General features: G+C 68.8%; 6 protein-coding genes across 6 annotated transcripts; 3 read left to right on the top strand and 3 right to left on the bottom strand.

The window, feature by feature from the left end:
* Positions 1 to 918: 918 nt before the first annotated feature.
* CHLNCDRAFT_22261 (hypothetical protein) lies at positions 919 to 4242 on the top strand (the record flags this gene model as incomplete). The annotated part of the gene is made up of 10 exons (XM_005848361.1): positions 919 to 1019; positions 1280 to 1359; positions 1517 to 1668; positions 1904 to 2003; positions 2243 to 2382; positions 2588 to 2659; positions 2989 to 3089; positions 3347 to 3444; positions 3637 to 3716; positions 3919 to 4242. The coding sequence occupies 10 exons, from the start codon at positions 919 to 921 to the stop codon at positions 4240 to 4242; spliced, it is 1248 nt and encodes a 415-aa protein (XP_005848423.1).
* Positions 4243 to 4891: 649 nt separating this feature from the next.
* On the bottom strand, positions 4892 to 6244 carry CHLNCDRAFT_48733 (hypothetical protein; the record flags this gene model as incomplete). Its single annotated transcript, XM_005848170.1, has 7 exons — positions 4892 to 4964; positions 5087 to 5166; positions 5319 to 5383; positions 5543 to 5609; positions 5780 to 5848; positions 6026 to 6043; positions 6131 to 6244. The coding sequence occupies 7 exons, from the start codon at positions 6242 to 6244 to the stop codon at positions 4892 to 4894; spliced, it is 486 nt and encodes a 161-aa protein (XP_005848232.1).
* Positions 6245 to 9565: 3321 nt separating this feature from the next.
* Positions 9566 to 18394, bottom strand: CHLNCDRAFT_48732 (hypothetical protein; the record flags this gene model as incomplete). The annotated part of the gene is made up of 25 exons (XM_005848169.1): positions 9566 to 9759; positions 9941 to 10033; positions 10233 to 10503; positions 10779 to 10856; positions 11035 to 11173; positions 11473 to 11570; positions 11908 to 12037; positions 12333 to 12416; positions 12636 to 12756; positions 13008 to 13110; positions 13353 to 13454; positions 13656 to 13753; positions 14045 to 14150; positions 14429 to 14526; positions 14802 to 14903; positions 15130 to 15260; positions 15469 to 15584; positions 15793 to 15990; positions 16295 to 16376; positions 16624 to 16748; positions 16936 to 17009; positions 17256 to 17350; positions 17564 to 17669; positions 17896 to 18001; positions 18191 to 18394. The coding sequence occupies 25 exons, from the start codon at positions 18392 to 18394 to the stop codon at positions 9566 to 9568; spliced, it is 3054 nt and encodes a 1017-aa protein (XP_005848231.1).
* Positions 18395 to 19057: 663 nt separating this feature from the next.
* CHLNCDRAFT_17725 (hypothetical protein) lies at positions 19058 to 19854 on the top strand (the record flags this gene model as incomplete). Its single annotated transcript, XM_005848360.1, has 3 exons — positions 19058 to 19126; positions 19301 to 19445; positions 19724 to 19854. Coding segments are annotated over 3 exons (345 nt in total), but the record flags the coding sequence as incomplete, so codon positions are not given.
* A 1143-nt stretch (positions 19855 to 20997) lies between these two features.
* Positions 20998 to 23281, bottom strand: CHLNCDRAFT_144757 (hypothetical protein; the record flags this gene model as incomplete). Its single annotated transcript, XM_005848168.1, has 6 exons — positions 20998 to 21033; positions 21202 to 21950; positions 22082 to 22160; positions 22406 to 22499; positions 22701 to 22776; positions 22897 to 23281. 6 exons carry the CDS (start codon positions 23279 to 23281, stop codon positions 20998 to 21000), a joined length of 1419 nt encoding a protein of 472 aa, XP_005848230.1.
* A 233-nt stretch (positions 23282 to 23514) lies between these two features.
* CHLNCDRAFT_22266 (hypothetical protein) lies at positions 23515 to 26121 on the top strand (the record flags this gene model as incomplete). The annotated part of the gene is made up of 8 exons (XM_005848359.1): positions 23515 to 23609; positions 23724 to 23871; positions 24191 to 24344; positions 24799 to 24958; positions 25145 to 25208; positions 25402 to 25480; positions 25689 to 25776; positions 26028 to 26121. The coding sequence occupies 8 exons, from the start codon at positions 23515 to 23517 to the stop codon at positions 26119 to 26121; spliced, it is 882 nt and encodes a 293-aa protein (XP_005848421.1).
* Between the last annotated feature and the right edge of the window lie 19 nt (positions 26122 to 26140).

The following is a 26140-nucleotide window of genomic DNA, read 5'->3' as shown; positions in this document are numbered from 1 at the left end:
CTCCAGTCGTGACACTAGGTGGCGGCCGTGCAGGCGGGGGCGCGAGCGGCGCACCTCTCGGGCCGACTGCGTGCGCGGGCGGCAGCGGGAGCGACAGAAAGGTGTTGGCAGCGCGAGGCAGGAGAGGCATAGGAGGCAGGTGTGGCTTGGGGTCACCAGTTAGGCTGATGCCGCTGGCGACGCTGCCGATGCAACGCAGCGGAAGGTGAAGGTGCCCGCGATGCCCTCTGATCCCGAGGGTCTGCCCTCTCACCTTCACGTCGCTGAACACGCCGCACTTGATCAGCTCAGCCAGCATCTGCCAGACCACATCGGGAGGGCCCTCCACCACGCCCGCCACCGTGACGGCGGCAAAGCAGCCAGAGCAGCCAGGCGCGGCGGTGGCCAGCAGGTGCCTCGGCATTGCCTTTGGGATCGATACAGGGAGCAAAAGGGAAGACCTCACTCCCCAGAGTAGAATAGACCTGATAACAGCGGCGGGGGTGCTAGCATACTCAGCCAGCCGCCGGGTTGGGCGCTGGCGCCCGGCGGCTGTCGAGCACTTGCTTTGCATGGGCGCCATTCGCTGAACAGCTGGAAACCTGATATGCATTGGACCATAAGTGCCGTGCACGCAATCTCCGACCCCTGCTGCGGTGATCAACCAGCAGCCGGGCATGGCTTGGTCTGCGGCGCCCACAGCGGGTTGCGCCTCGCCACGCTGGCGCCGCCGGTTGGAGGATTCAGAAGGGGCTGCAGGGGGGCGTCAGAGCGAAGTCCAGGAACGATCGAATATAATTGTGACGCTGAGGGATTCCCAAACGGGCAAGCGGGCGGAGCGGGGTAGTTTTGGCGGTGCCTGGTTTTTGAGGCGGGGCTTGCAGCCGGCGCGAGGCCATGGCGACCCAGCAGCGTCGCCAGAGCCGCGATTTCGCAACCATGTTCAGCTACGCCAGCGCCGAGCTGGAATTCTGCCAGCGCCTGCCCAAAGTGGAGCTCCACGCCCATCTGAATGGCTGCGTGCGCGATGGGACGCTCAAGTGAGTGTGGCAGGAGGGACTGGCGATGAGGGCGGGCTGCAGACACCCGTCTTCGGCCAGGGATGGGCGGGTGGCCGCCGGCGTCGGCGGTTCAGCAAGCAGCACCTGCAAGCTGAGGGCATGTGCAGGGGCTGCGAGACGGTGCAGACTATGACTCGGCCATCAGCCAGGCACGGCGCTGCGTGCGTAGCGCGACGGCTGGGGACCACAGCTGCGTCATCACCTGCTGCCATTCACCCGAGCCGCTCCTGCCCCTGCAGGGAGCTAGCAGGCCAGACGTTGCTGGGGGGGCAGCCCATGTGCCTGGACCAGCTGGTGACGCTGACAGAGCTGAGTAAGTGTGGCTGGCTGGGGACGGGATCGCGCGTGCAGCCGAGTGGCCGCTGTTGTGCGCCGCTTCCCCACCCCAGCTGAGGCAGCCCAGCCCGCAGCGCCATCACCTGCCCGGCCACCCACCCACCCGCCGCATCACCGCTGCCTTGGCCCGCCCCCTGCAGCCAGCCCCACGCTGGGCGAGTGCTTTGCGCTGTTCGAGGTGCTGCACCAGGTTACCACCACCCACGCCGCCATCCGGCGCATCGCTCGGGAGGCGCTCGAGGACTTTGCCGCCGACAACGTGTTGTACGCCGAGATCCGCACCACTCCCAAGGTGCGGGGGTGGCGGACGTGTGCTCGCGTGCACCGGGCTGTCGACAGGTCCTGGCAAACCTTGAAAGCAGTTGATGCCGCTGCGCCTGCGCTGCGCCGGGAGTGCCGCCCGTCCCTTCACCGGGCCTGGCCCCTCCCCCCCCACCCCACCACCTCCTCTTCCACCCCGATCCATCCTACACCCGCCTCCCCACCCTCATATACATTCCCACATCCCACTACGCTGTGCTAAGCAGGTGCGGCCGGAGGCGGGGGTCGCCCCCGAGTCCTATATGGATAGTGTGTTCCAGGGCATCGAGGACTACTATCTGGCCAGCAGGAAGCCGCGGGGCAAGGGTGGGTGCGGCGGGGCCACGGCGGCAGCAAGCCCCGTGGTCGCGGCGTGCGGGACCGGGCCCGGCTCTGCACACGGCGCACCCCGTATGCCCCCTGCCCTCGCATTATCCACTCTAGCTGCAAATAAATGCAGCACGCAATACCTTAAGTGTGCACAGAATACATTATGTGTGCCTGCTTTATGCGCCTTTGTGCCCACACACACCACACCACACCCCTCCTCCTTTCCTCCCCCGCAGACATCCACGTCCGCCTGCTGCTGTCCATCAACCGGCAGCGGGGCGTGGGCGAGGCGATGGAGACTGTGCGCCTGGCGGCGGCGCTGCGGGAGCGGGGCGTGGTGGGGGTGGACCTCACGGGCAACCCCACGCAGGGCGAGGTGGGGGTGGGGGTGGGGGAGGGGGGAGCTCCAAGGGCAAAGAGGGAGCGGCTGGATGCTGCTTGGCTGGCTGGCTGCGTGGCTGGCTACGTGGCTGCGTGGCTGGCTGGCTGTGTGGATGGTGAGGGGCGCTGGTGCCAGCCGGGCAGAGGCGGGGTTGCAGCTGCCCTCGCCCACCCGGGGCACCTGCCTCCGCCCCCTGCAGTGGCTGGAGCTGCGGCCGGCGCTGGACCTGGCGCGCAAGGAGGGGCTGAAGGTGTCGCTGGAGGCGGGAGAGGTGGGGCTGGGTGGCGGCGGGGCGTGCGGCGCTGCCTGGGGCCGGCCTGGGGCCGGCTGGCGGCCCGCCAGCTGCTGCCGCCAAGAGTCTCGCCGCATCCAACCCTGGCAGGCGCCGTCCCGCCGCTTTCAGCACGGCCATGCCTGTTGGTTGCCCCCAGCTCCCAGCGCCCGCACCTCGCCTCCTCATCTCCTGCCATCCCTCAAGGCAGCACATCCACCCATGTCTCACACCCTGCTCACCACCCGCCTACCCGCCTGCTCCTGCGCACCCCCTGCGCCCTCACACACCCTCCCACCCTCCCCACCCGCGCCCTCCCCTGCCCCCAGGGCTACAACCCCAGCGAGACGCAGGCCATGCTGGAGTGGCGCCCCGACCGCCTGGGCCACTGCTGCTGCCTGAACCCGGCCCTGGAGCAGGCACTCGTGCGGTGAGGGTCGCCTTTTTGCACACGACGTGTCGCAGGCCGGCAGTGTGCCCCGCCCGCATGCCACGCCGGGTTGCCCTGGTGATGTGCAAGATCCCGGAACCCGCTGCAGCGCTGCCAGTGCCTGGCAGCTGGGCACTAATCCATGCACCAGCACGCACGCCGGCCGCGCGCTGCAGCCCCCAGCACGTCCCTAACCCCAAACGCAACCCCCTGCCGCCCCCCTGCTCCTCACTCCACCCTCCCCTCCCCACCCCCAGCTCCGGCATCCCGCTTGAGGTCTGCCTGACCAGCAACCTGCTGACTCGCGCGGTGAAGAGCTACGGCGAGCACCGCTTCCCTCTCTACTACCAGAGCGGTGGGTGCCCCACCCCGAACCCCCTCCCCTCTTGCAGGCTGGGATCCTAGATCATTGCCTTGTGCTGTATGTATTATCGTACATGCATGCATGACACATGCGTGCATGGCTGCGTGCATGGGCGGCGCGGCTGCGTGCTTGGGTGCGGCCACCCGGCACCGACGATGCGGTGCGCTGCTGCTGCTGGCGCAGGCCACCCGCTGGCGCTGTGCACCGACGACCCCGGCATCCTCAACACCACCCTGAGCCGGGAGTATGCCATTGCCAGCCACGTGAGGACCTGGCAGCTTCTTGAATGGTTTACTGATGTGTGACCTGCCACCAGGGGCTGCGTGTGGGGGCATGTGGTGGGGCTGTTCTCTGACAAGTCCGGGCTGTGCGGGCTGTGCATGAGGCAGTACAGGTTGGCGCCTTGCTTTGCTCGCACGCAAGCAGACGCATGCCCGGGCCGCGCTCCCGCGCCCGCCTCCGCAGGCCTTTAAGCTCACGCAGCGGCAGCTAGTGGCGCTGGCGCTGGGGGCCGCCAGCCACACCTTTCTGGAGGAGGAAGAGGCCGAGGAGCTGCGGGAGCGCATGAAGGCGGCTCTGCCTCGAGACATCCGCTTCAGGCTGGAGCGGGAGAGCGCGGCTGCGGCCTCGGCGGCCTCCACCGCCACCACCGCCTCGCTGGCAGAGGGGTCTGCCATGTCGGAGGATGGCGTGCGCCCGGTGCGGGGCCAAGCAGCAGGAGGAGGGGGAGGAGGAGGAGGAGGAGGCAAGCTGCCGCCCGCCTGGCGGCGGATGTGGGCGCAGGCATAGGCGTGGGCGGGGAGGCTGGCCGCCCGGGCTGCCGTTTCCCCGGCTCGATGATCCTTTGCTGCAGTTGGTCCGCGCATGATTTGGTGACGCGCCGATGTTTTCATTGATCTTTCGTTTGTTTGCACGAGAGCGCCTCTGACCCCCTGCTCTCTCGCCTTTCCCTGCCTCCCTCATGGGGCCATTTTTCCTGTCTCTCCCTCTGAGGCTCTTGTCGCCTTCAAATCAAACCCATCATCAGAGCATTGCCCAATGAACCAAATTAATCAACTCTGCATGCCTTACTACTGGCACTTAACCTCCTCCTGCTGCGCCCTCCCAAAGCTTTCTTGTTTACTTTCAGATTACATTCTGAGTATATGAGTAAAAACATGTGGCTGCTAGCACTGGTTGAAGAGGGACCATCCCACAGCGGCGGCGGCCTGCTGGTGGGCAGCGCGACAGGCGCGGCACCCTTGTGCTGCATGTGGGGCTCGGTTGGCCCAGGGCACAGGCCGGCGGCGCGGGTGCAAGGGGTCGGGGCGGCGGGCGCAGCATCAAAGCTGGTTGCCCCGCCGCCCCGTCATAGCTGCACTCCCGCGCCGCGCGGCCTGGTGCCTGGGCGCAAGCCGAGGGTAGCCGGTGTGCTGCGGCTGGCCATCTGGCCTGCCCTCTAGGGCGCCGCGGCGTTCAGGCACTCCTGCAGCTGTGGCTCCAGGCTGCAGGGGCTGGTGCGGGGGCCAAACCTGCACGCGCAGGTGCACAGCTAGGGCAGGGATCAGGCGCCTGGGGCTTGGTGGCAGGGATGAAAAACAGAAACAAACCAAAAGCAGAAACAGCAGGAGCCACGATACGGGCGCCGCCCCACCTGCCGGCCACGGTACCGTCCCGCTTCACGATGAACTTGGCAAAGTTCCACATGATTGGGGAGGTGTCGCTGGAGGCCACCTGCAGGGCAGGATACTGTGCGGTACCGGTCAGACGCCACCAGTATCTTTGAGCGCATGCGGTGACGCTGGTGTGAGACGGGGCTGGGGGTGAGCGGCGCTGCTGGTCGCAGCGTCAACCCCATGGTACTGCATGGTACAGTGCGGTACCACCTTGAGGAAGTTGTACACCGGGGAGGCGCAGGAGCCGTTGACGTTGATCTTGTCCATCAGCAGGCCTGCAGGGGCAGGGGAAAGGAAGGGCGGGATGGCGGGTGTGTGGGCGGGGTGTGGGGCCAGCGTTTGCTCCGAAAGCTTGACGCAAGCACGCCTGGCCAGCACGCCGGGAAGCCCAGCCCATCCCAGCACAGCGCAAATGCCCGTGCCCAGGCCCCCACCCTTGAAACCGTGCGCTGCGGCAAACTGCTTGATCTCCTCATTAGACCCCGGCTCTTGGGACGCAAACTGCGAGTGCAGGTGGTGGGTGCAGGTGCAGGGTTGTAGCGGCAGGGTCCCGGAACCGCCCGCGGGCAGAGCAGCGAGGGCCCAGGGCGGAGATGCGAGCCCAGGCAGCGCGGCCGGCGCCAAGCCCGCCCTGCCGCAGCGACGCCTGTCTGGCAGCATCAGGCGCCCACCTGGTTGCAGGGGAAGGCCTGGATGACCAGGCCCTGGTCGGCATACTTCTCGTGTAGCACGGTGAACTCCTGGGAAGGAAAGGAGGGCACGTCAAATTAAACGAGGCGGCAGGCGGGGCGCCCGCGCCCTGCTGGGCGGCCGAGCGGCGACCAGCAGGTCGCGCCGGCACAAACGCAGTGCGTTGCACAGGTGCTGGGGTGCCTCACCTTGTAGTTCACCGCTGTCAAGCCTCACTTGCTGGCCACATTCACCACGAGCACCACCTGCAGCGCAGCACCCAGCACCAGACGGCGGCGGCAGTCAGCACGGCCCGTTGCGCTAGGGCTCCCCGCGCTTGCGACTCGCCGCACCTTGCCGTCCAGCGAGCTGAAGTCCACGGGCTGCTTGTCGATGTCCAGCGCCGAGAGCTGGTGGTAGTTCGTTGCCTCGCACTTGGGCGTGGTGAACGACACCAGGTTGCCCATGCTTGCGGCGCTGCGTCAAGCGAAGGATGGATGCAGCAGGTGTGTTCACACACAGTATTCTGCCGACGGCGGGGATATCGCTCCTCATGATGACCTCATGTGCACAGCTGGCGAGCCGCCAAATCGCCGCCGCCGCCTTGCAAACAGCGCACTACTGCCTGTACTTTGCTCTTATTCAGCAAACCGCAAGTCGGTTGAGGTTACAACCATCATGCCAGCCAGCCGTCATCCCCTTCCAGCCCCAGGCGACGCCTCACCGCGCGTCGCCCAGCTGTGCCAGGCTGAGCGCCGCACGCATGAGCGCCGCTGCCGCGTGGTACTGCCGCCCCGCCAGCATCAGCAGCAGGCGGCGCTCCTGCACGGGCGCGGGGCGCAAGGCAGGCAGGGACGGTGAGCGGCCAGGCGGGTGCTCACGGCTCACCCAAGGACGGCCCACGGCAAGCTGAGCTGCGTGTACGTGCCACCCAACCAGCATCAGCCTGCATCCCTGCATCCCTCACGCCACACCACACGAACAGCCAGCCAGCCAGCCAGCCAGCCAGCAAAAGCCAGGTGCAGCAGCCCCGCACCTTGACTGCCTGCTCCCGCTGGGGCAGGGTATCCAGCAGTGCCATGAAGGTACCGGTCAGGGCCTGGGTCAGTCCCGCCCCAACGCCGGCCGGCGCCTCGGCCGCCTCTAGCAGCGCCTCCAGCAGAGCATCCTGGCCTGCCCCTGGTGCTGCCGCCTGCAGAGCAGCTGCCTCCGCCTGCCCCGCCTGCCCCGCCTGCGCGGCAGGTGCCGCCGGCCCCGGAGCAGCTGCCGCCGCTGCCGCCGCTGCGGGGGATCCCCGGGCCACCCGGCGCCTGGTGCCAGGCGCTCCGGCTGCAGCCGCCGGTGCGTGGGCCCGGCGCCGCCGCGGAGCGGGCGCGGAGGCAGCGTCTGCGGCGCGGGGAGCCGCCTGGAGTGTGCTAGGAGGCGCGGGGGCGCGGGTGGTGGCCACTGCTGCCGCCGCTGCCGCCGCGGCGGCCTTGCGTGTTGGCGCGCGCAGCCGGGCCGACGCTGCACGCCTCGCCCCCGGCGGCTGCTGCTGCTGCTGCTGCTGCTGCTGCTGCTGCTGCTGCACCCCCTGCTCCTGCTGCTGCTCCCCCTGGCGCTGCTGGACCTTCCGGTGCGCAGCACGCTCCGCACGGGCGGCCACCGTCGGGGCGGCGGGCCGAGCCGTGCGCTGCTGCTGCTGCCTGCGCGCCTGCTGCCCCCGCCTGCCCTGCCGCTGCTCCCGCGGCACCTTCTGGCTGTGCTGCTGCGGGGGCTGGGCGGGCAGCCAGGCCCAGCGCTGCTCGCGGGGATCCACCAGCAGCTCCATGCCATCATCGTACTGCACGCAGTACATCCTGCGGTACAGAAGATGCAGTACAGGGTGTGATGCGGCAAGGTGCGCTGACTGTGCAGCGCCAGCGCCGGCGGCAGGCAGGCAGACGCGCACACGAGAGCCTGCCGGAGGTGCAAAGAGCGGCAACGCGGCGAGCGCAAGTTCTGTGAGGGCGGCGGCGGCCAGCGGGAAGCTGCGGCGCACCCGCTGCGCAGCACGTGGGATACCCGGCCGCAGTACCACTCTCCGTCCTCCGGCCACCACACCCGCAGCCGCCGCCTCACATCACTCCCTCCCTCTCCTGCTCCAGCTGCCGCTCCTGCTCCTGCTCCTGCCTGCGCCTGGGCGGCTGCCGCGGGCCCTGGCGCGCCCGCGGCTGCTGCTGTTGCCTCGGGGCCGCCGGCCCGGGTGCCTGCAGCTGCCGCCACCAGCGGCGCCACCGCCGGCGGCGCCGCCACCTCGTGTTCTGTGGAGCACAGATCCAGAAGCGCCTCCTCGCCGTCATCAAACACGACGTGGTGCTTGCTGCAGGCGGAGGGCAGGCGGCGGGCAGAGCAGGGGTGAAGGGGCGGCGGCGGGTGGAGAGGAAACCCTGCCGGCGGCAGGCGGGGCTGCTGGCATGGAGCTTGCGCTGTACGGTGATGTATGGCGAATGACTTGAAGCCACCACTCTTGGCAAGCAAGCTCTCTCTGCTCTGCGCAAGTTGCTAAACCCTAAACTCACCCCGTGGGTGTCAGCTCCGCCACCCGCCCCTCAAAGACCTGCCTGCCTGCTCCGTGAGGGTCGAGCCACACCCGCAGGCGGCACCCCACAGCCGCAGCCTCTGCCGCGCCGCCATCCCCCGCGCCGCCGCCGCCGCCGCCGCCGGGCCGGGCTTGGTGCGAGGCGGTGGCGGGCCGGGCACGCCGCTGCCGCTTGTGCCGCCGGCAGGCCGCGCCGTCTGCCGCTGCCTGCGCCGCGTGCTGGGGCTCTCGGCTCTCGGCTTCAGCGCCAGCCACGGCCCGCCGCCGCTTGCTGCCGCGGTGGTCTGCTCCCGGCGCCGTCCGCGCTGCTGTGGTGCCTGCTGCTGCTGCTGCTTCTGCTTCTGCTTCTGCAGCCGGGCCCGCCTCATCCTCGCCACCCGCCTCGGGCGCTGCCACCGCCGCCTTCACAGCTGGCCCTGCCCCGCCGCCAGCTGATTCAGGGCTGCTGTTACGCTCCGGCACATTCCCATCCCGCTGCTGCTGCTGCTGCTGCTGCTGCTCCTGCTGCTGCTGTCGCCCGCTGCCGCCATCGGGCTGTTGCTTGGCGCGATGTGCAGGCGTCGAGCTGGCAAGCTGCTCCCGGAGCTGCTGCGGGGTCTGAACCTGCATCTGAACCAGCGCCCGGCCTTCTCTGGGGAAGGGCCACAACAGCACGCCCGGCAGAGGAGCCGCTCCCTGGGTCGCCGACTCCTCGCCGCCGCCGATGCCATCGCCGCCAATGCCAGGCGGCGACCGCCACGGCGCGGGTCCCTCCGCCATCAGCAGCTCCTGATACAGCATGCCGCGATTCAGCAAGGCCCGCTCAGAGATGGGCTGGGATGCCGCACCGCCTGAGGGTGGCACAGTTTCGCAAAAATATGGGTCTCTAGCTACTATACAGACCCTGCTGATCCGATCGATCGATGACGGGAGGCAACGCACCCACATCGGAGGCCTTGCATGTACGAAAACCGGCCCGGCGCCAGGTGGCGCGCAGGCACCACCGCCCCTTCCACCCAGCCCAGCATAGCAGGCGCCCCCCACCCAGCTGGTCCACACCTGCCCTGATTGATTGCAGTTACAGAGTCAGGTACAGTGAATGCACGATTCCTGAGGGGCTGCAGCAGCAGCCGCAAAGCACAGGCCCGCCGGGGCGAGTGCCCAGCGGCGGCCCGAGAGCGCCGAGCAAGTGACGCCGCGCATCACGCCGCGCGCATGTCCCCTGCTTCTCAAAGCCGCAGCCTCAGCCTCAGCTTGGGACGTACTCGAAAGGCTCCGGCGGCGGCGGCTCGTCGCCGGCGCCGGCAGCAGCCGCGGGCGCGGCGGCGCCCTCGGCCGCGGCTGCGGCGGCGGCGGGGGCGGCTGCGGCTGCGGGCTTGTCTTCTTGGAACAGATACTCGACCTCGCCGCCGTCGGGCTGGCTGTCCCGCAGCAGCACAAAGCCTGCAGCCGAGTATAGGATTGGGGGGTGGGTGGGGGGGATGTCTGGGGGGCTGGGGAGGCGGCATGGCGAGCAGGCGCGGCCACATGGATAGGTGTGCAGCTGGCAGGCAGGCAGCCTCTGTGCAGGCAAGCGAGCTCCCATGAGCTCCTCCCCAGCGGCAGCAGGCTGCGGGGCGCGCACCCGAGGGCGCGGGGCGGATGGGCTGGAAGCGCTGGCCTGGCGGGAAGGAGATGTACTTGCGCTGGCCTGGCGCCACGCGGGCGGGGTTGTCCACTGCAGGCAGGACAGGGCAGGCAGGCAGGCAGGGAGCAACACGGATGGCTGGCAGCAGGGCCCGGGACGCCGCGGGGAGCACCACATGCCTGCCTCCCCGACAGCCGCACACTGCTCAGCGGCCTGCCTGGCAGCGGGCGCCGCCACCCCCACCCCCACCACACACACCCAGCCACTCCCCAGCCAGCCAGCCACCCACCCGTGAAGCTGGCAGGCTCCGGAGCCGCCTTCTCCTCCTTCTTCTTCTCCCCGCCCTCCTCTGCCTCCCCGCCCTCCTTCTTCTCGCCATCCGCGGCAGCGGCGGCGGCAGCAGCCTCGCCGCCCGCCGGCTTGTCTGTATCCATGGCCTCTGGCGGCGTCGCAGCCGCCGCCGCCGCGCCGCCGCCGCCGTCGCCGGCTGCGGCGTCTTTGGCTTTCTTGGCGGCGCGGGCCTTGGCGCGCACGGTGGTGGAAAGCACCGCGGTGGGCAGCTGCAAGGCAGGAGTAGGGCAGCTGGGGTGGGGGGCTATTGCCAGCCAACCAGAACCTGCCCGCCACCTCGCCACAAGCCCTTCCAGCTGCTCCCCGCATCAAGCCACACGCTGGCCGCACCCAACCCGTCGCTCACACCGGCTCCTCTCCCACTGCAGCCCACCCCACCCCACCCTCTCCCAAGGCAGCCACGCCACCCCTTCCCTCTCCCCACAGCAGCCGCCCTAGGCCCTCTCCCCATAGCAGCCACCCCCTCCACCCCCTCCCTTCCCACCTTAGCCTTGTCCTTCTTGTCATCCACCTTGACGGGCGGCGCATAGGCAAACTGGGAGGGCTTGCAGTTGCTCACCACCTGCGGGCAGCAGGGGCGGGCATCCCCGGGCCCGTCCTCCAGTCGCGCCTCCAGGCAGGGCCCAAACCGAGAAGCACCGCAGGCACTCCTGCGGCGATCTCCAAGCTGGGACTTCACAGCAACACAAAACATCCTTTGCTGTAGAATCTATAAGTAGAAAGGCACCAGCCCTGCCAACCTGGAAGTGCTTGGGCGCCTGCAGCGAGGCATCCACGCCGATGAGGGCGGTGGGCTGTACCGCCAGGCTGATGCAGTACGACAGCGGGTACCAGTACCAGTACTGCGTGAACAGCGCCAGCCCGATCACGGCGGTGCGCCTGCGGGGCGCGGGGCGGGTGCACAGGGCGGGGGCGGCGCCGGCGGGGCGCGTGAGTGCGTCCGCATGCGTGGGCAAAGCGCGCCACCGTGCGCAAGGGTGTGTGGGGCGGGGGAGGGCGCCAGACCATAGCCAGGGCGCATGGGGGCCAAGAGCCGGCGGCCGCAGTGGATGAGGGGGAGTGCACCCAGCCGCTCCACAGTCAGCCCCAGCCCCCAGCCCCAGCCCCCAGCCCCAGCCCCCAGCCCCCAGCCCCTGCCCCAGTCCCCAGCCCCAGCGCCCAGCCCCAGCCACCCGCACCTGAAGTGTCCCGAGCGAGAGCGCAGGCCCAGGGTCGCGTTGCAGCCGCCCGCATCCAGGATGCCTGCCGCCATGATGGCGCCCATGCGGGTCATGATCTGCGGCGGGAGGAAAGCAGGGCAGGGCAGGGCAGGGGGCAGAGGCAGGAGAGGATGATGGGGCAGGCAGGCAGACAGGCAGACAGGCACTGCCAGGGTCGGCCCCAGTGCGGGGACGTGGCACGCAGCAGGCTGGGGTGTGAGAAAGGGAGGCGCCGCCACGCCAGGCAGGCACGGCCGGCAAGCCGGCGCCGCTAGCGCAAACAGCGACAGCGCCCACACGGCACCGGCAGCACAGCCACCACACAGGCAACGGCGCAACCGGCCCACCCAACCAGACAGCACCGGCGGCGGCGCCGCGATGCAGGCAAGGGCGCTGCCAGCCCGGCCGCCGCACCTCTGCGCCCTTGTTGCCGTACAGCCTGTCGATGTGGCCGCGCAGTGTCTTGGCCTTGCTCTCCGGCTGCTCCACCAGCACCAGCGCCAGCGCAATCAGCGCGCCCTGCTGCACAAAGTCGACGCTGTCCCTGCACACACACACACACACACACAGCACAGCACAGAGCACAAAAGGGGGCAGTCAGGGGTAAGGGCAGGGTGACGGGCCAGGCAGGGCAGACGCGGCGCAGGCTGCGGGGCCGGGCGGCGGGCTGGCGTGTGATGCGACCGCCGCCAGCGCCATGTGTGTGCCGCCCAGCCAGCCCGGCCTCACCCTGCCAACTGGCACGCTGCCTGCCACGCCCTAACCAGAGCATGGGGCCGCCCACACAGGCGCTGTGCACTACACACACACACACACACACACACACAGCCGCCGCTCACTTGACCAGCGGCTCCAGCAACGCCATTGCCTCCCGCATGCCCGTCCCCGCGCAGGCAATCCCCACAGCCATTGCCGCGCCGTACCTGCGGTACGGGCGGTACATGAGGCAGTACATGAAACGCCGAGGAGGCGGCGAATGTGCAAGCCCGGGGGGCAGGCAGGGGGCGCAGCCCGCCCACTGCCGAACTCGACACAACCCAGCGCGGCATGCGGAGGAAGCTTCGGCGCCGCCGCCTGCAGCCGTGCCGTTTGGCGGTTGCGGCAGCCGCTACCGCCGCTCCCAGCCGCTGAAGCCAACTCACCGAACGTGTGGGTTGTAACTCTCGGCCAGCAGGCTGACAATCTTGGGGCACTGCTCCGGGGTGGAGGCCAGCAGGAAGCCGAGGTTGAGCACGGCGGCGCGCCGCACGTCGTTGGACACATCTGCGCCGCCCGGGAGGGAGGGAGAGGGAGCAGAGGAAAGGAGGGCGTCGCAGGGGGTGTCGCAAGAGCGGCATGTGATTTGCCAAAACATAATGCTGGTCAGCCAAGTGCGATCCCCTGTATCTTCTATCTTCTACGTTTAGGGGATACTGGTACTGCACGACTCCAAAATGGCCACCGACTCAAGTCATTGCATCTGTCCTGCCCTCGTTCGTTGCAGGCCTGCCCGCACGCCCGCGCCCACCACCCACCCGACACCGCAAAGTGCAGCAGCTTCTGGATGGCGGCGTTGTTGGAGGTTCCGCAGTACGCCAGCCCCGTCACAAACATGCCGCCATAGCGCAGGATGGGGTCCTGCGCAGGTGGGCAGGTGGGTGGGGAGGGGAGTTGGGGGTTCAGCCGGCGGGGAGGGAGCCCTCCCACGGGCGCAGCGGTAGAATGGGAGGGTGTGGCAGGGCAGCGCCGGTGGGTGGGCAGTCCAGGCACCCCTGAGGACAAAGGTCCCGGGGCAGCTGAGGGCGCCCCATGCCACGCACAACCAGAAGCGCCAGGAAGAAAGCGCCAGGAAGAAAGCACCAGGCAGGCAGCGGGCTCACCAGCTCGCGGGTCATCTGCTCAATCATCCCCTCCGCCGCCTCCTCCCGCCCATACTGCACCAGCGCCAGGCCCACAGCCACGCCCCGAATGATCTTCTCGTGCTGCAGGCAGGCAGCGGTGAGCAGGGAGGAGGATGGCGAGGGGTGGGGTTGGAGGCGGCAGGCAGGAGCGGCAGGGCTGCCAGCAGCGCACGCGGCCCTGTCCGCACACAGCTGCAGGCAGCTGCCGCAAATATGCTCAGGGCCACGGCACCGCACCATGCAGTATCGAATCATACCGCACCATACCATACGGTACCGCACCTGCGTCTCATGCGCATACGCCAGCAGCTCGGCCGCCTTGTCGGTGCCGCTCCCCGCAAACAGCAGGCCCAGGCTGAGGCCGGCCGCCTCCCCCGCCACTGCAGCGCCAGGACACGGGGCGGGGGCTACGGTCAGGCCACCTCAGCACGCCGCCAAGTGGCTGGGTCACCCACAGCTGCACACCATCACCGCGCTGCCACGCGCACCGCACATGCTGCTGCCCCACACAGCCGGGCTCCGCAGCCGCCCATCGCGCCGAGGCACAGCACCCCCTGCGCGGGATTCCCTGCGCGGCAACCGGCCCTCGCGAATCCAACACAACCCTGTACCCACCCACCCTGTACCCTCCCGCAACCGACCCTCACAAATCCTGCACACACCCTACCCACCTGCATTGTCCATGTAAAGCACGTTCTTCACATCCTCAAACGCCTCCTCATCCTCTGTGCCCAGCGCCGCAATGCCCAGGCCCAGGCACGCGCCGTGCTGCGTGACCTGCAGGAGGAAAGCGGCGGGGCAGAGGAGGAGGCCAGGCCAGAGGTGGGCGGGCAGGGGAGCGGGGCCGGGCCAAGGGAGGAACAGCCCGTGCGCCAGCAAGCAATGGAGAGCCCAGCAGCGCCGCCGCACGTGTCGCGCTGCCGGTGCTGCACGGCCCTCGAACGCGGCTGCCCAGCCGCCGCCTGGCCGGGCCCCGCACCCAGCCAGCCATGCCACCCGCCGGCACATGCCCTGCCGCCCAGAGCTGCCTGCTGGGCCGCCTGCAGGGCACCCACCTCGTGCTGCGTGCCGCGCAGCGAGCCCAACAGAAACTCGCGCACGTCGGCGCCGTGGCTGGTGTGGATCAGGCCCAGAGCATACAGGGCGCCGCCCTCTGCAAGGCAGGGAGGGAGGCATGTGCGTGTGTGGGGTGCCAGGGCGTGTGCATGTGCGCTGTGATGATGCTGTGATGACTGGACCGCGGGAAGTCCGCAGAGCAGGTGAGCAGGCACACCAGCAATGTGGCGCATCAGTCGGGAGCAAGGGATCCCCTCTGCAAAGCTGCGCGGCGCCTGCCAGCCCAGGCAGCCACGCTCGGCCACCCCCCAACACAACCCCGCCTCGCAGCCCCCGCCTGAGACCCCCAAGCCAGCAGCCCAGGCTGCCCACCTGAGTAGGGGCTGGGTGTGGAGCCGCCGGGGGCAGAGGGCAGGTAGGGAGCCATGATGGCGCGGCTCTTGCCCACGTTGCCTCTGTGGATCACGCCCAGGCCTGCACACAGGCGCCACGGGGAGCAGCGCCATCAGCGAGTTGCTTTCACAAACGGTGAATGCAGAGCAAGCACGGCACCGCAGCACCCTGGCTCTACCTAGCCAGCCAGCCAGCAGCCTCCGGGGCCTTGCATCCCCCATGCCCACAGCCCGCCTGCGAAAATGTACTGCCCAGGCCCCCGGCCCTGGCCCGCATGCACTGCCACCTGTACTGCCTGCTGTCCCACCTGCCGTGGCTGAAAACTTGGCCCAGTTGGTTGCCTTCTTCAGCCAGTCCAGGTTCTCCCGCAGGAAGGCGTCCACGGTGGTGCCGCAATGCATGAGCGAGTTGGCAAACACGGTGGCTGAGTGGCACACGCTGCAGGGCGGGTGGGGGCGGGCGGGGGCAGACAGGGGCGTGGGTTGGTGGGCAGGCAGTGCGCAACGGATGCAGCCAGCTGCGTGCGTCTATGACACAGGCCCGCTACCACTGCGGCGCCACCCCACCACCCCACCACCAAACACCCACAAACAGACGCGGGCAGCCTCGCCGACGCCGACGCCCACCCACCGCAGTGCCCGCCCACCTGTTGCGCGGCTCCACCGTGGCCCGGATGTTCTTAAGGATCTGTAGGTCGGCGTGGTTGTGGCGAGCCAGGAACTGGCGCTCCAGCTCGATGGGCACCGCGCCGCTCATCACGCTCTGCGGGGAGGAAAGAAATCGAGGGAGGGAAGAAATTGAGGGGAGGAAAGAAGGAAAGCGCCGCTCGTCACAGGGTGCGGGGAGGCATGGCGGGAGGGGGGGAGGGAGGGAGGATGGCGGGGTGGGAGGGAGACAATCCGGCGGTGTGCTGTGGTTGTCGCCAGCGGCGGCGGAGGCGGGGGGCGGGCGCGGGCAGGCAGGGGCGCACCTTGAACCGCGACAGGCGCTTGGCAAAGGGCGAGGCGTCCTCCTCTGCTGCAGGGGCCGCCGCCGCAGCAGCTTGGTCCATCTCCATCTGGTCGCCGCCCTCGGCGGCAGCAGGCGGCGCGGCGGCCTCCCCGGCAGCAGGCGCGGGGGCGGCTGCGGGAGCGGGGCTCGGCGCCAGCTGGTCCAGCCTGGCGTTCACCTGCAGGCACAGGTCAAACCCACTTCGTTGACGTCAACAACGATTGGCAGGCAGGCAGCAGGACTGGAGAGCCCGCGTGCCGCGCCCGGGCTTGGCGGCGCTGCCGCATGCTCTCCTGCTCTCCACACGACGCCTGCCCAAACCTCCCGCCCGTGCCTGCCCTGCCTACCTCCCACACCACAAACCCACACAATTGACCCAACCCCCTGCCCATGAGCGCCTGCACCCCAGCATCCAACCGCCCCGCCCACCCCTCCCTGCCCTCCACAACCCCTGGCCGGACAAGCACACCCCTGCGGCCCACCTTGCCCATGAACGCCTGCAGCTCCGCATCCACCAGGTCAAAGGCAATCTGGTACGCCAGCAGCGCATCGTCGTCGCTGCCCCTGCAGGCCACCGCGGGCGGCGGCGGCGGTGGTGTGTGGGCGAGCATGCGCGTGTATGCGGGCCCGGGGCCCGGACCAGCGGAAACCAGCGGGCGCTACACCGAGGCTGGCAGGAGCCAGGCGCAACAGGCTGTCCCCCAAACACGGCATGCCGCCCCAGCAGCCGCAGCCGGCCAGGCCAGCCGCACAGGCTGGCCGCAGGCGCGCGGGCTCAGCGGGACAGGCACAGCGCACGCAGCGCGCCCACCCCAGCAGGCGGAACAGGATGGCGGCCACCTCCTCAGGATCATCCAGGAACATGAGGCAGCGGCAGATGGCGGCGTAGTCGGGGGCCGCTACGCCCTCGTAAAGCCGCACCACCAGGCGCAGAACCTGCAGGTACAGTGCGGTACAACGCGGCAACGCTGCAGTGCAACGGGCGGTGCGCAGGCAGCGACGGCGGCACACGCGTTCGCGCCAGGCGCCGGCGGCTCGCCCGGCAGCGGCGGCGGCGAGCCCCGACCCTCATTCCGTGGTGGGCACCGCGCATCCACTCTTAGTGGACAGAGCAGGCACACACCTGGTTGCGGAAGTCGCGGCTCACCACCAGCTTCTGGCTGACTTCCAGTGCATACTTGAGCGTGCGCACCGCATCTGCGGCAGGACACCGGCGGGATGTCGGCAGGACCGTGATCACTTGCGGGCGGCGCTCCTGATTGGCCGAGCAGGCAACAGGCACCCGGTGTGTTCCCAGAAGGGCTGCATGGTACGGCACTTCGCCACTGCACTCGAACAGCAGCAGCGGCGCCCGCTGCAACAAGCAGCGCCTGCTGCAACGCAGCACCGAGAGCGGAGGCAGGGCAAACAACCAGGCGGCGCCACTATGTGTGCCGCCCGCACCTGGGCTCGAGGTGATGGCTCTCTCCAGCTGGTCCAGCCGCCGCGACTCGAGCGCGATGCCCACCGCCTGCTCGTACTGCCCATCCGAGTAGCACCTGCCGGGCAGGACGGGGCAGGCCAGCGCCGCACGCGGCAGGTCAGCGCGGCGCCGGCGGCTGGTGCGGCAACAAGGCCGGGAGGCGAGAGCAGGTGCGCTTCTTGATGCACAACAGACGCCACGGAACAGGTGGCAGGCACTGAGCTGAAGAGCATCAAAACCAGCGCACAGGAAGCAGGGTAGGCAGCACATGGAGGCAGCACAGGCACACCTCTCAAACAGCCGCTCCACGATCGCCACCAGCCGGCCATCCAGGCTGGCACCCCCGCCCTCCGCCTCCTTCACCCGCTGCTCCACATAGGTGTCGATGCAGCGCGCTGCGGGAAGGGTGGGTGAGAACGGCGGAAGGCAGCAGCGGTGGAGCACACGGTTGCACAGAGCCGCCGCCGCAGCACCCGGAAGAAACACTCACATCCGCCGATGCAGCATGCAACATGCTGCCTCCTACTAATTCAGCAGCACGCAAGATGCAGGAGGCGCGGAAGGGGACTAGCGAGTGGCGCTGTCTCTGCTGCTGCTTCTCACTTCGGCGGCGCCACTCACCCAGGATGGTCTGCACATACTCGGCGCTGCTGTTGACATCAAACAGGCTGCCGGCACCCAGGGCATAGGTCAGCGCATCGTCCAGGTCTCCCAGGTGGTAGAAGACCTGCGAGTCGGGGTCGGGACAGGTGGAAGGAGCAAGGAGGAGCGGTCGGTTGCGGGTGGGCGGCAGCGGGGGCGGGTGGCGGCGGCACCCCTGTAGGGCCTGGCGCCGCTGGCGGCCCGCTGATCCCGCCAACGCCTCTGTCCAGGCCTGTCTGGGTCGGTGGGGGGCGTCGATCGGTGGGGAGCGCACCTTGGAGGCCACCAGCGCTGCCAGTTCGCGGTGGCTGAAGTCCTCGTCCTCGTAGAGAGCCTCGATGGCTGCGATAGAGCTTGATATCTGGAACCAGAAGTCGTGCCCGCTCCTATCCAGCTGCTGCAGGGCGTAGAGCTTGAGGCTGTCCTCGTCCTCGTCCAGCAGCGCCAGCACGTGGGCCGCGCTGGTGGCGCCCGCCATGGATGCGGGCGCCGAAGGCTTCAGCACCGCAGTAGCCAGCGTGCCCGCTCCCCCACCAAGATGATCAGCTCGGTCTCCCGCTGCCTCCACTCCTCCCCTGCTGGCTGGATGGTGGCTGTGGCGGCAGAGGCACGGTTTGAATGTCCCTGTGCCGCTGGGTGCGCTATGAGGGTGGTGACATGGCGGGACGCCTTCTACCTCCCTACTCCCCCGGCCAGTGCATTGCAGTTCCTTCGCACACTGTCGATCGCGGCGGTGCCATGGCATCAAACGTCGGGGCACCGGCGGGGAGCCAGGAGGTAGAGAGGGTCGGCACTCTTTGCACTGCGCGCCACGGGCAGCCAGGAATGGTGTGTCATTGCCTGATGACAGCCGTACCGATCGACTGTGATCCCACCGACCCGCTTGCAGGCCTGCCACCACTGTCGCCGCCGCTCGCCGCTGCCAGCGCTGCCTGCTGTGCGTCGTGTGAAACCTGCGCGGTGCACTTCCCAGGCCCGCCAAGCTGTGGATGCATCACGCCATGGGATTCAGCAACGCTTGGACCACCTTGGGCGGCGGCAGCTGCTGCTTGGAGGCCTGCTGCTGGCGGGCGCAGCCGCCGCGCCTAGCAGCCTAGCAGAGGTGGAGGCGGCGGCAGCGACCAGCACCACAGGCGCAGCCGACGACCTGGTGACCTTTGCCAACCCCTCCCAAGGCTACACCCTGCTGCGGCCAGCGGCGTGGGAGCAGGTGCGCAGCCTGCGGGCTTGCCACGCTTCCAGCAGCCAACCAACGTTGAGCTCCGCCCGCATGCTGCCTCTGCTGCCATGACCACACACTGCCACGATCGTGTGTGCTGCACACTGCCACTGCCTGTGTGGGATTCCTTGGCTGCCTCCCTCACACAAGCTGCGCCGCCGTCAGGTGGACAAGGCGGGCGCCGACAGCCTGTTTCGGGACCCGTCAAAGAAGAGCACCAATGTAGGGGTCACTGTGTATCCGGTCCGCATCGCCTCCCTGGACCAGTTTGGAGACCTGCAAGCGGTGGGGGAGCGGCTGCTGGGGGCAGGTGAGGGCGAGGCGGCAGGGGCGCATGGGCAGAGGCTGTGGCCTTTCCCAAGGAAGAGCCTCGTGGGTAGATGCGGGCAGGCAGGAGGCAGCGGCTGCCAGGCGCGTCGTCGGCATGCCCGCAGCTGGGGTGTGCTGCTGCTGCACAGCCCCGCAGCTTGCACGGCACCACCTCTGCAGCTCCAGCCTCGCCAGGCTGCTTAAAAGTGTCTGTGCTGAGGCTGCTGGGGAGCCTGCGGCGCTTGCTCAGTCGACCCCCTGCCTGCCCTGCCTATGCAGAGCGGGCCAAGGAGAGCACGCTGAGCGTGGCCATGGTGGCGCAAACCGCGCGCAGCAGCGCCAGCGGGGCGGCCACGTATGACTTCGAGTACGAGCTGGAGAGCACGCGGGGAAGAAAGCGCATCCTGTCGACAGGTACGCACAGCCTGCCGCATGGGCACAGGCCCTGGGGTGGCCCAGCTTCTGGAGCAACGGCGTCGCTGCTGGGCGGCATGGGAGCGCCTCGCAGGCGGCTGCGGGCAGGCGGCACAGAACATGAAAACATGATGAGCAGGGCACTTTCGCCGGGTCTACGCACCCTCCCGCAGCGCAGCTGCCCTTGGTCAGTCTGCTGTGCTCAGGCTCACTGCCTCTCCATCCCGTGCAGTCACCATCGCCGGCGGCAAGCTGTACATCTCAAACGGCAACATCTCGTGCGCCAAGGAGAGCTGCGCAGGCGTGGAGGCGCAGCTGCCGTTGCTGCGCCGCATCACGCAGTCGCTGGCGGTCGCAGCTGGCAGCTTCTGACCTTGGCACTGTTGGTGACCCAGGTGACCCTCGGAGAGTGTTGAGCGTCCGGTTTGTTTCAGCTACTTAGCAACTCACTGACTTGATATTGCTGGCGCATTTGTAACGCCTTAAGTTCATGCTGGCACCATGTACAGCACACTACGGAAGCACGCAGCGCCCGTCCCTGGTGAGTACGTACGGGAAGTCGTCGGCGCATTTGGTGCAGCGGTTGGGATTACCATCACATAAACGGCAGCGGTAGATGTCGGCGCAGCGCTGCATGCCATAAGGGCACTGGCTTCAATACCCTGGGCACCAGTTTAATAGGCAGTTCCACCCTAGCAGCAGCTTGATGGTATTCCCATGTTACACAGCTCAGGCGGGAAGCAGGCAGTGAACACTCAGGTAGGTTGTACAGGGAGGCTCTCAATACTCGTGCAAAAGGCGCTGGCTACGCTCGTGAAATCAAGGTGCGACAAAATGCGCGGCGGCCCTGGGCGGTGCAAGAAACGCTTGAGGCGGCTGGACACAGCCGCTGATTCATATCTCAGGGGGCATGCGTTTTGTGCCTGTGGCAGTCAGAGCGGAAAAAACAGGATCGTGCTGCCCAGGAAGCAAGGGGGAGAAGTGGTGGCAGCATGCGTTAGTATGGTTGTTTATCATGGTTTTTGCAACCAGCCGTGCAGGCAAACGAAAGTTCGTGTGGTGCATGCATCATGGAACTGAATGAATGCAAGGAAATGGAATGGGAGAGATGTGGGAGCGGCGCGGGCTTCAGGGAACTGCTACTGCGACTCCAGGCGCCGGCGCTTGGCGTCGTCCTGCAGGGAACCACACAGGCGCTGCTCGGCGAGGCGCCAGGAACGGAATTTGCCCTGCTGGGATGGTATCCGGCGCAAGCTGCCGGCGGGCGACCAGCAGGCGACCGGCATGCTGCAAACTGCTGCCGCACCACGCCGCTCTGCAACCCTCAACACCACACCACCCACCTGCTGGCCCGCCAGGTGCACATGCAGCTGATCCAGCTCCTCGTCGGTGGCTATGCCTGGCCCGCCTCGCCGCTTCGCGGCCTCCGCAGCCGCCGCGTCTGCCTCCTCCTGCACCACGCTGCGGCTGGCCGAGCGCCGGCTGCCACCGCCGGCCGACAGTGTGCCCAGGCTTTCGGCGGCGGCCAGCATCTGCGGCCCCAGCGCTGCCGGGTAGGGCCGCCGGGCCCCCGAGTCTCCTCTGCTGCCGCTGCCGCCACCACTGGTGGCGCCAGAGTGGGCCAGCGGCCGGCTGCCCATCCCCTGCAGGAAAGCCTGCGCCTGCGGCTGCTGCTGCTGCTGCTGCTGCTGCTGCTGTTGAGGCAGGGATGGCGGCGGCTGAAACTGGAGGCTGAACTGTGCCGCTGGCTGGTGGCGCGGGAGCACCTGCTGCTGCTGCTGCTGCTGCAGCAAGTCGAGCTGCTGCTGCACCTGAGCCTGCACCGCCTGGGCCTGCATCGCCTGCAGCAGCAGCATCTGAACCTGCTCCTGGGCCGGCACCGGCGGCGCCTGGGAGGCCTGCTGCAGCAGCGCCAGGACCGCCTGGACCGAGTGCACGCCGGCCTGCGCCTCCGGCGCCGGCGCCGGCGGCGTCGACGCCGGCAGCGCCTGCGTTGGCTGCGCCGGCGGCGCCGGACCCTGCTCCGGCATCGACTGCGATGCACGGCGGTCGTCCTGCTGAGCTGTCAGCGTTGTCGCTTCAGGCGTGTCGTCTGCAAGGCCCTTAGGAGAACTGGGAAAGAGAGGTCAGCAGGACGGCCCAGTGTGCCCAGTGCGCCCAGCATTGACCTCCCACCTGCCACCTGCCCGCCTGGCTGCCAACAGCCGGCTCGTGCCGGCGCACCTGCGAATGCTATCGCCTTCTGGCCGGCGGCAACGCTGGCGGGGAGGCCCAGCTGGCGCTCCAGGTCCGTCACTCGGCTCTGCAGCGTGGCAGGGCACGGGCAGGGCAGGGCAGGCACTCAGGAAGGTCCGCCTGCATGACGGCGCCGCGCGGCTGCGGCGCCACAACACAGGGCCAACCAGCGAACCCCATTGCACTGCTGCTCGCTTGGCTGGCGCATCTGCTGCTGCCGTGCTGTCCACTGTCGCTGCTGCTGCTGCTGCTACTGGGTGGGTGGGGGGCGCGACGCCCTCTGCACGCGGCCGCAGAGCAACCTCCACGCACCTGCAGGCGCTGGACATACTGCACCACCTCCTCCAGAAAGTTGGCGGTATTGGCTCTCTCGGTGTGGGGCACCAGCAGCCGCAGCGCCTCGAGCCTGCAGGGTGTGGGGCACGAGCGGGCAGCGGCGCAGGGCGCACCGGTCAGCGCTGGCTGCAGAGAGCCCAGATGGGCTACCATCGCGCATGCAGGAGCTTGGCAGGCGCAATCCGCTGCCAGGCGGGCGGGGATGTGTCAACGCAAATCGCCCGCAGTGCAGCGGGCACAATGAGCAGAGGCGTGACAGGCCGGCACCCACCTCTCGTTGATGCGCGATCGCCGACGCGCCTCCGCCTGCACGTGCATAGCATGGAAAAGCACACTGCGTGAGCTTGCTGCACGGTAGGGTAGGTGGAGCAGCATCAGCAGGCAGGCTACACGGCGGCAGGGCGCACATCTCTTCGCTGGCACTCTGCAACCGCCCCAAGCGGCTGCAGGGGTGTTTGCAGGCATACGTGCCTGCTGGTGTCGGGCATTGTACGAGGTGGCAGGCCGCGCCTCGCCGGCACTGCGCCCTGGTCGGCTGGTGGCAGCCGCGGGGCGGGAGGGAGCCGGAGGCGCGCCGCCGTCGCCGCCGTTGGGCAGCGCAGGCGGCACTGGCAGCTGCGGCGCCCCCGCATCTCGCTCTCGTCTCGCGCTGGACTGCAGGTGCTGAAGGAGCTGCTGCACCTCTAGGTCCTGCTGATGGCTTACAAAGGGCATGGCGCTGGCGGCCTGCATGTTGACGGCCGCCGCGGGGACCCGCGCCAGCAGGTCCTGCAGCGCGGTCAGAGCGTTCGGGTCGAGGGCCAGGGGAGACGTGCTGGCGGCGCCAGTACACAGCCGAGGCTCTTTTGTCATGCGCTGGATGAAGCGACAGCGACATGCACCATTGCAAGGGTTGGCGGAAGGGGCGTGCGTTGCGGCGCGCTTGGGGCCTCATGTTTTCCTGAGTTTTCTACCACCTCGCTCACCAAACTGTTTGTCAAAAGGTCGCTTTTGGACAGCCCGCCCCCACCCGTGACGGGTGCAGAGGCCAATTGACTGCACCTGTGCACCCTGAAATCGGCAGTGCCGCTGATCGGCTCGAACCCATGCTTGGCAACCGGTTGGGCAGCGGGTTGGGCGCTGGAAGGCCCTCCGACGAGGGAGTGAGGGACACGAATGACGACGCCCAGCTCAGCAAGCTGTGCGTGATGCTCCTGGTCATTTCCCGGCTGCCGCCGCCGGTGCCGCCGGCGCCCCCGCAGCCCGTGGCGGGCCCCTAACTAAGGTGCTGCGGTGCGTGGCCCCGCCCCTGCAGCTCCTGCGTGCGGCACGGCTACTTCCAGGACTCGTTTGTGCACCACTTTGTGCGGCGGCCCGCCCGCCGCTCGCCCCTGATCAACCGAGGTGGGACAACTGTCTGGTGCTGCTTGCAGTGCCCAGCGCAGCCCAGCAGCCTGCCCCTCGTGCGAAAGCGAAGGATTTAACTGACCTCAGCCACCTACTTATGTGATGATCAGGCACCTGCTTATGTTGCGATCCGCAGGCTACTACTCTCGCTATGCAGCCCTGCGTAGCCTGCTGATGCAGTTCCTAGCGCTTGGCCTCGGCGGCGGCGGCACCGCATCGCCAGCGCAGCAGCCGCCGGCGCAGCAGCCGCCGGCCCCCGGCCCGCAGCCGTCGCAGCAGGCAGAGCAGCCTGCCGGCCAGCAGCCGGCGCCGCCAGCCACCCTGCAGCAGGAGCAGCAGCAGCCTGGCCTGCAGCAGCAGGCGGCGCCCATGCAGGCGCCCAAGCGGCAGGTGGTGGTGCTGGGGGCGGGCTACGACACAACCTACTTTCAGCTGGCGTCAGAAGGGATCTATGCAGACAAGTACATAGAGCTGGACTTCCGCCAGGCAAGGCCCCTGCGGCTGCCGCTGCCCTCCTGCGGCATCGCCCGTGCGCCGGCCTCCTGGCAGTCGGGCTGGCTGCCGCAGCACGCCAGCGGCTGGGGCGGCTGGGGCGCCGCTGTCGCCTGCAGCTGTGGGGTTGGGTGGTCGCTGTGCATGGCCCCACACGGCTTGTGTGTTGATACACGTGTTTACATGTGCAATGCCGAGGAGAAGCGCTTGAAGTGCGTACTGCCCTGCCTGCGGCTGTGCTGCCTGCAGGTCGCCCAGAAGAAGGCGGCAGCCATCCAGCAGCTGCCCGAGCTGCTGGCGTGCATTGGGGGCCCAGCCGCTGCCGCCAGCATCAGCCCAGGTCGGGGCCGTGCTGTCTAGCAGCCTGCGGGCCGCACTCGAGCACCCCGCTGAGCCTCCGCTGCGCAGCTTGCGATCCTGGCTGCCGCCTGACGCGTGCTGCTGCCTGCCTGTCTGCCTGCCTTGCCTGCCTGCCCGCTCTGGTACTGCAGAGGCGGGACGGGTGGTCACCGACAGGTACTGCCTGCTGCCCATCGACCTGCGGGAGCCGTCGCAGCTGGAAGCGGCGCTGGAGGAGGCGGGGCTGGACCCCGCAGCCCCCACCTATGTGCTGTCAGAGTGTGTGCTAGTCTACTTGCAGCCGCAGCACAGGTGACTGGCTGGTCGGCCGGCCGCTTTGCTTGCTCGCTTGGCGGTGGTGCACGCTGCCATGGGCGTCCCGAGGCGGCAGCAAAGGTCTGTGTCCCCCTTTGAGCGCAGCCGGCCAGGCCGGGCAGGCTGCCGACGGGCTGCCTGCCGCCGTGCTCGGCGGCACTTGCCTCGCCTCCCCCTGCGCAGCCGCGAGGTGGTACGGTGGCTGGCGGAGCACCTGGAGTGTGCTGCGATGGTGGTGTATGAGCAGGTGGGCGGCCTGCTCCCGTCAGCAGAGGCCGGGCTGCGGGCGGCGGCGTTGCGCCTTGAGCGCCGCTGCTGGCTCGGCGGAGGTGCTGCCAGCCTGCACGGTAACTGGAAGTGTGCTGCACTCAGCGAGCCGTTGAGGTCTGTCTGTGCCTCCCCCACTTCCCTGGCTTCCCTGTGCTTTCCTCTGGCCCCAGATCCAGCCCCACGATGCGTTCGGGCAGCAGATGCTGATCAATCTGGAGAGCAGGGGGTGCGCGCTGCTGGGCATAGAAGGTGCGCAGGCGGTGTTGGTGTGGCGGGCGTGGGGCTGGGCACTGGCGTGGTCGGCTGCTGTGGTGGCAGGCGGCAGTGGTGGGCGCGCCTCCTGCTGGCTGCCTGGTGCCCGGATGCTGCTGCACGCTCCCGGCTGCTGCTGCTGCCGCGCCGGTAGCCGCCGCACAGGCCGAGGCGTGCCTGCGCCGCTGCTGTGGACTCCCCGCAGCCACGCCGACGCTGGAGGCGCACCAGCAGCGCTTCACCGACTGTGGCTGGCACCGGGCGGAGGCCCACACAATGGATCACGTGTACAGGTGAGGGCGGGCGGCGCGGGCGGCGCGAAGGCTGCTGGTGTGTGGTGCATGGGCGCAGGGATGCGAGGGGAAGCGGCGCCTGCGGCCAGCGCTCCCGCTGGGCCCACCCACCCGCCGCTCGCCACTGTGGAGGTCCCCTTCTCCCGGTGCCTCGAGGCCCTCCCTCCCTCCGCCCGCACCTCACCCGCCTGGAGGCCCCTTGCCCCCTGCTGCCCCCCCCCCTCCCACTGCCGCCCTGCCCCCTCCTGCAGCCGGTGCATCGACCCTCAGGACAAGCGGCGCATCGAGCGGCTGGAGATCTTTGATGAGTTTGAGGAGTGGCACCTGATACAGGCGCGGCTTTAAGGGGCGAACAAAGAGAGGC

Source organism: Chlorella variabilis (assembly GCF_000147415.1).
Source record: "Chlorella variabilis unplaced genomic scaffold CHLNCscaffold_8, whole genome shotgun sequence".
In the NCBI taxonomy this organism is placed as follows: Eukaryota; Viridiplantae; Chlorophyta; class Trebouxiophyceae; order Chlorellales; family Chlorellaceae; genus Chlorella; species Chlorella variabilis.
This window is presented reverse-complemented; position numbering and strand designations above follow the sequence as displayed.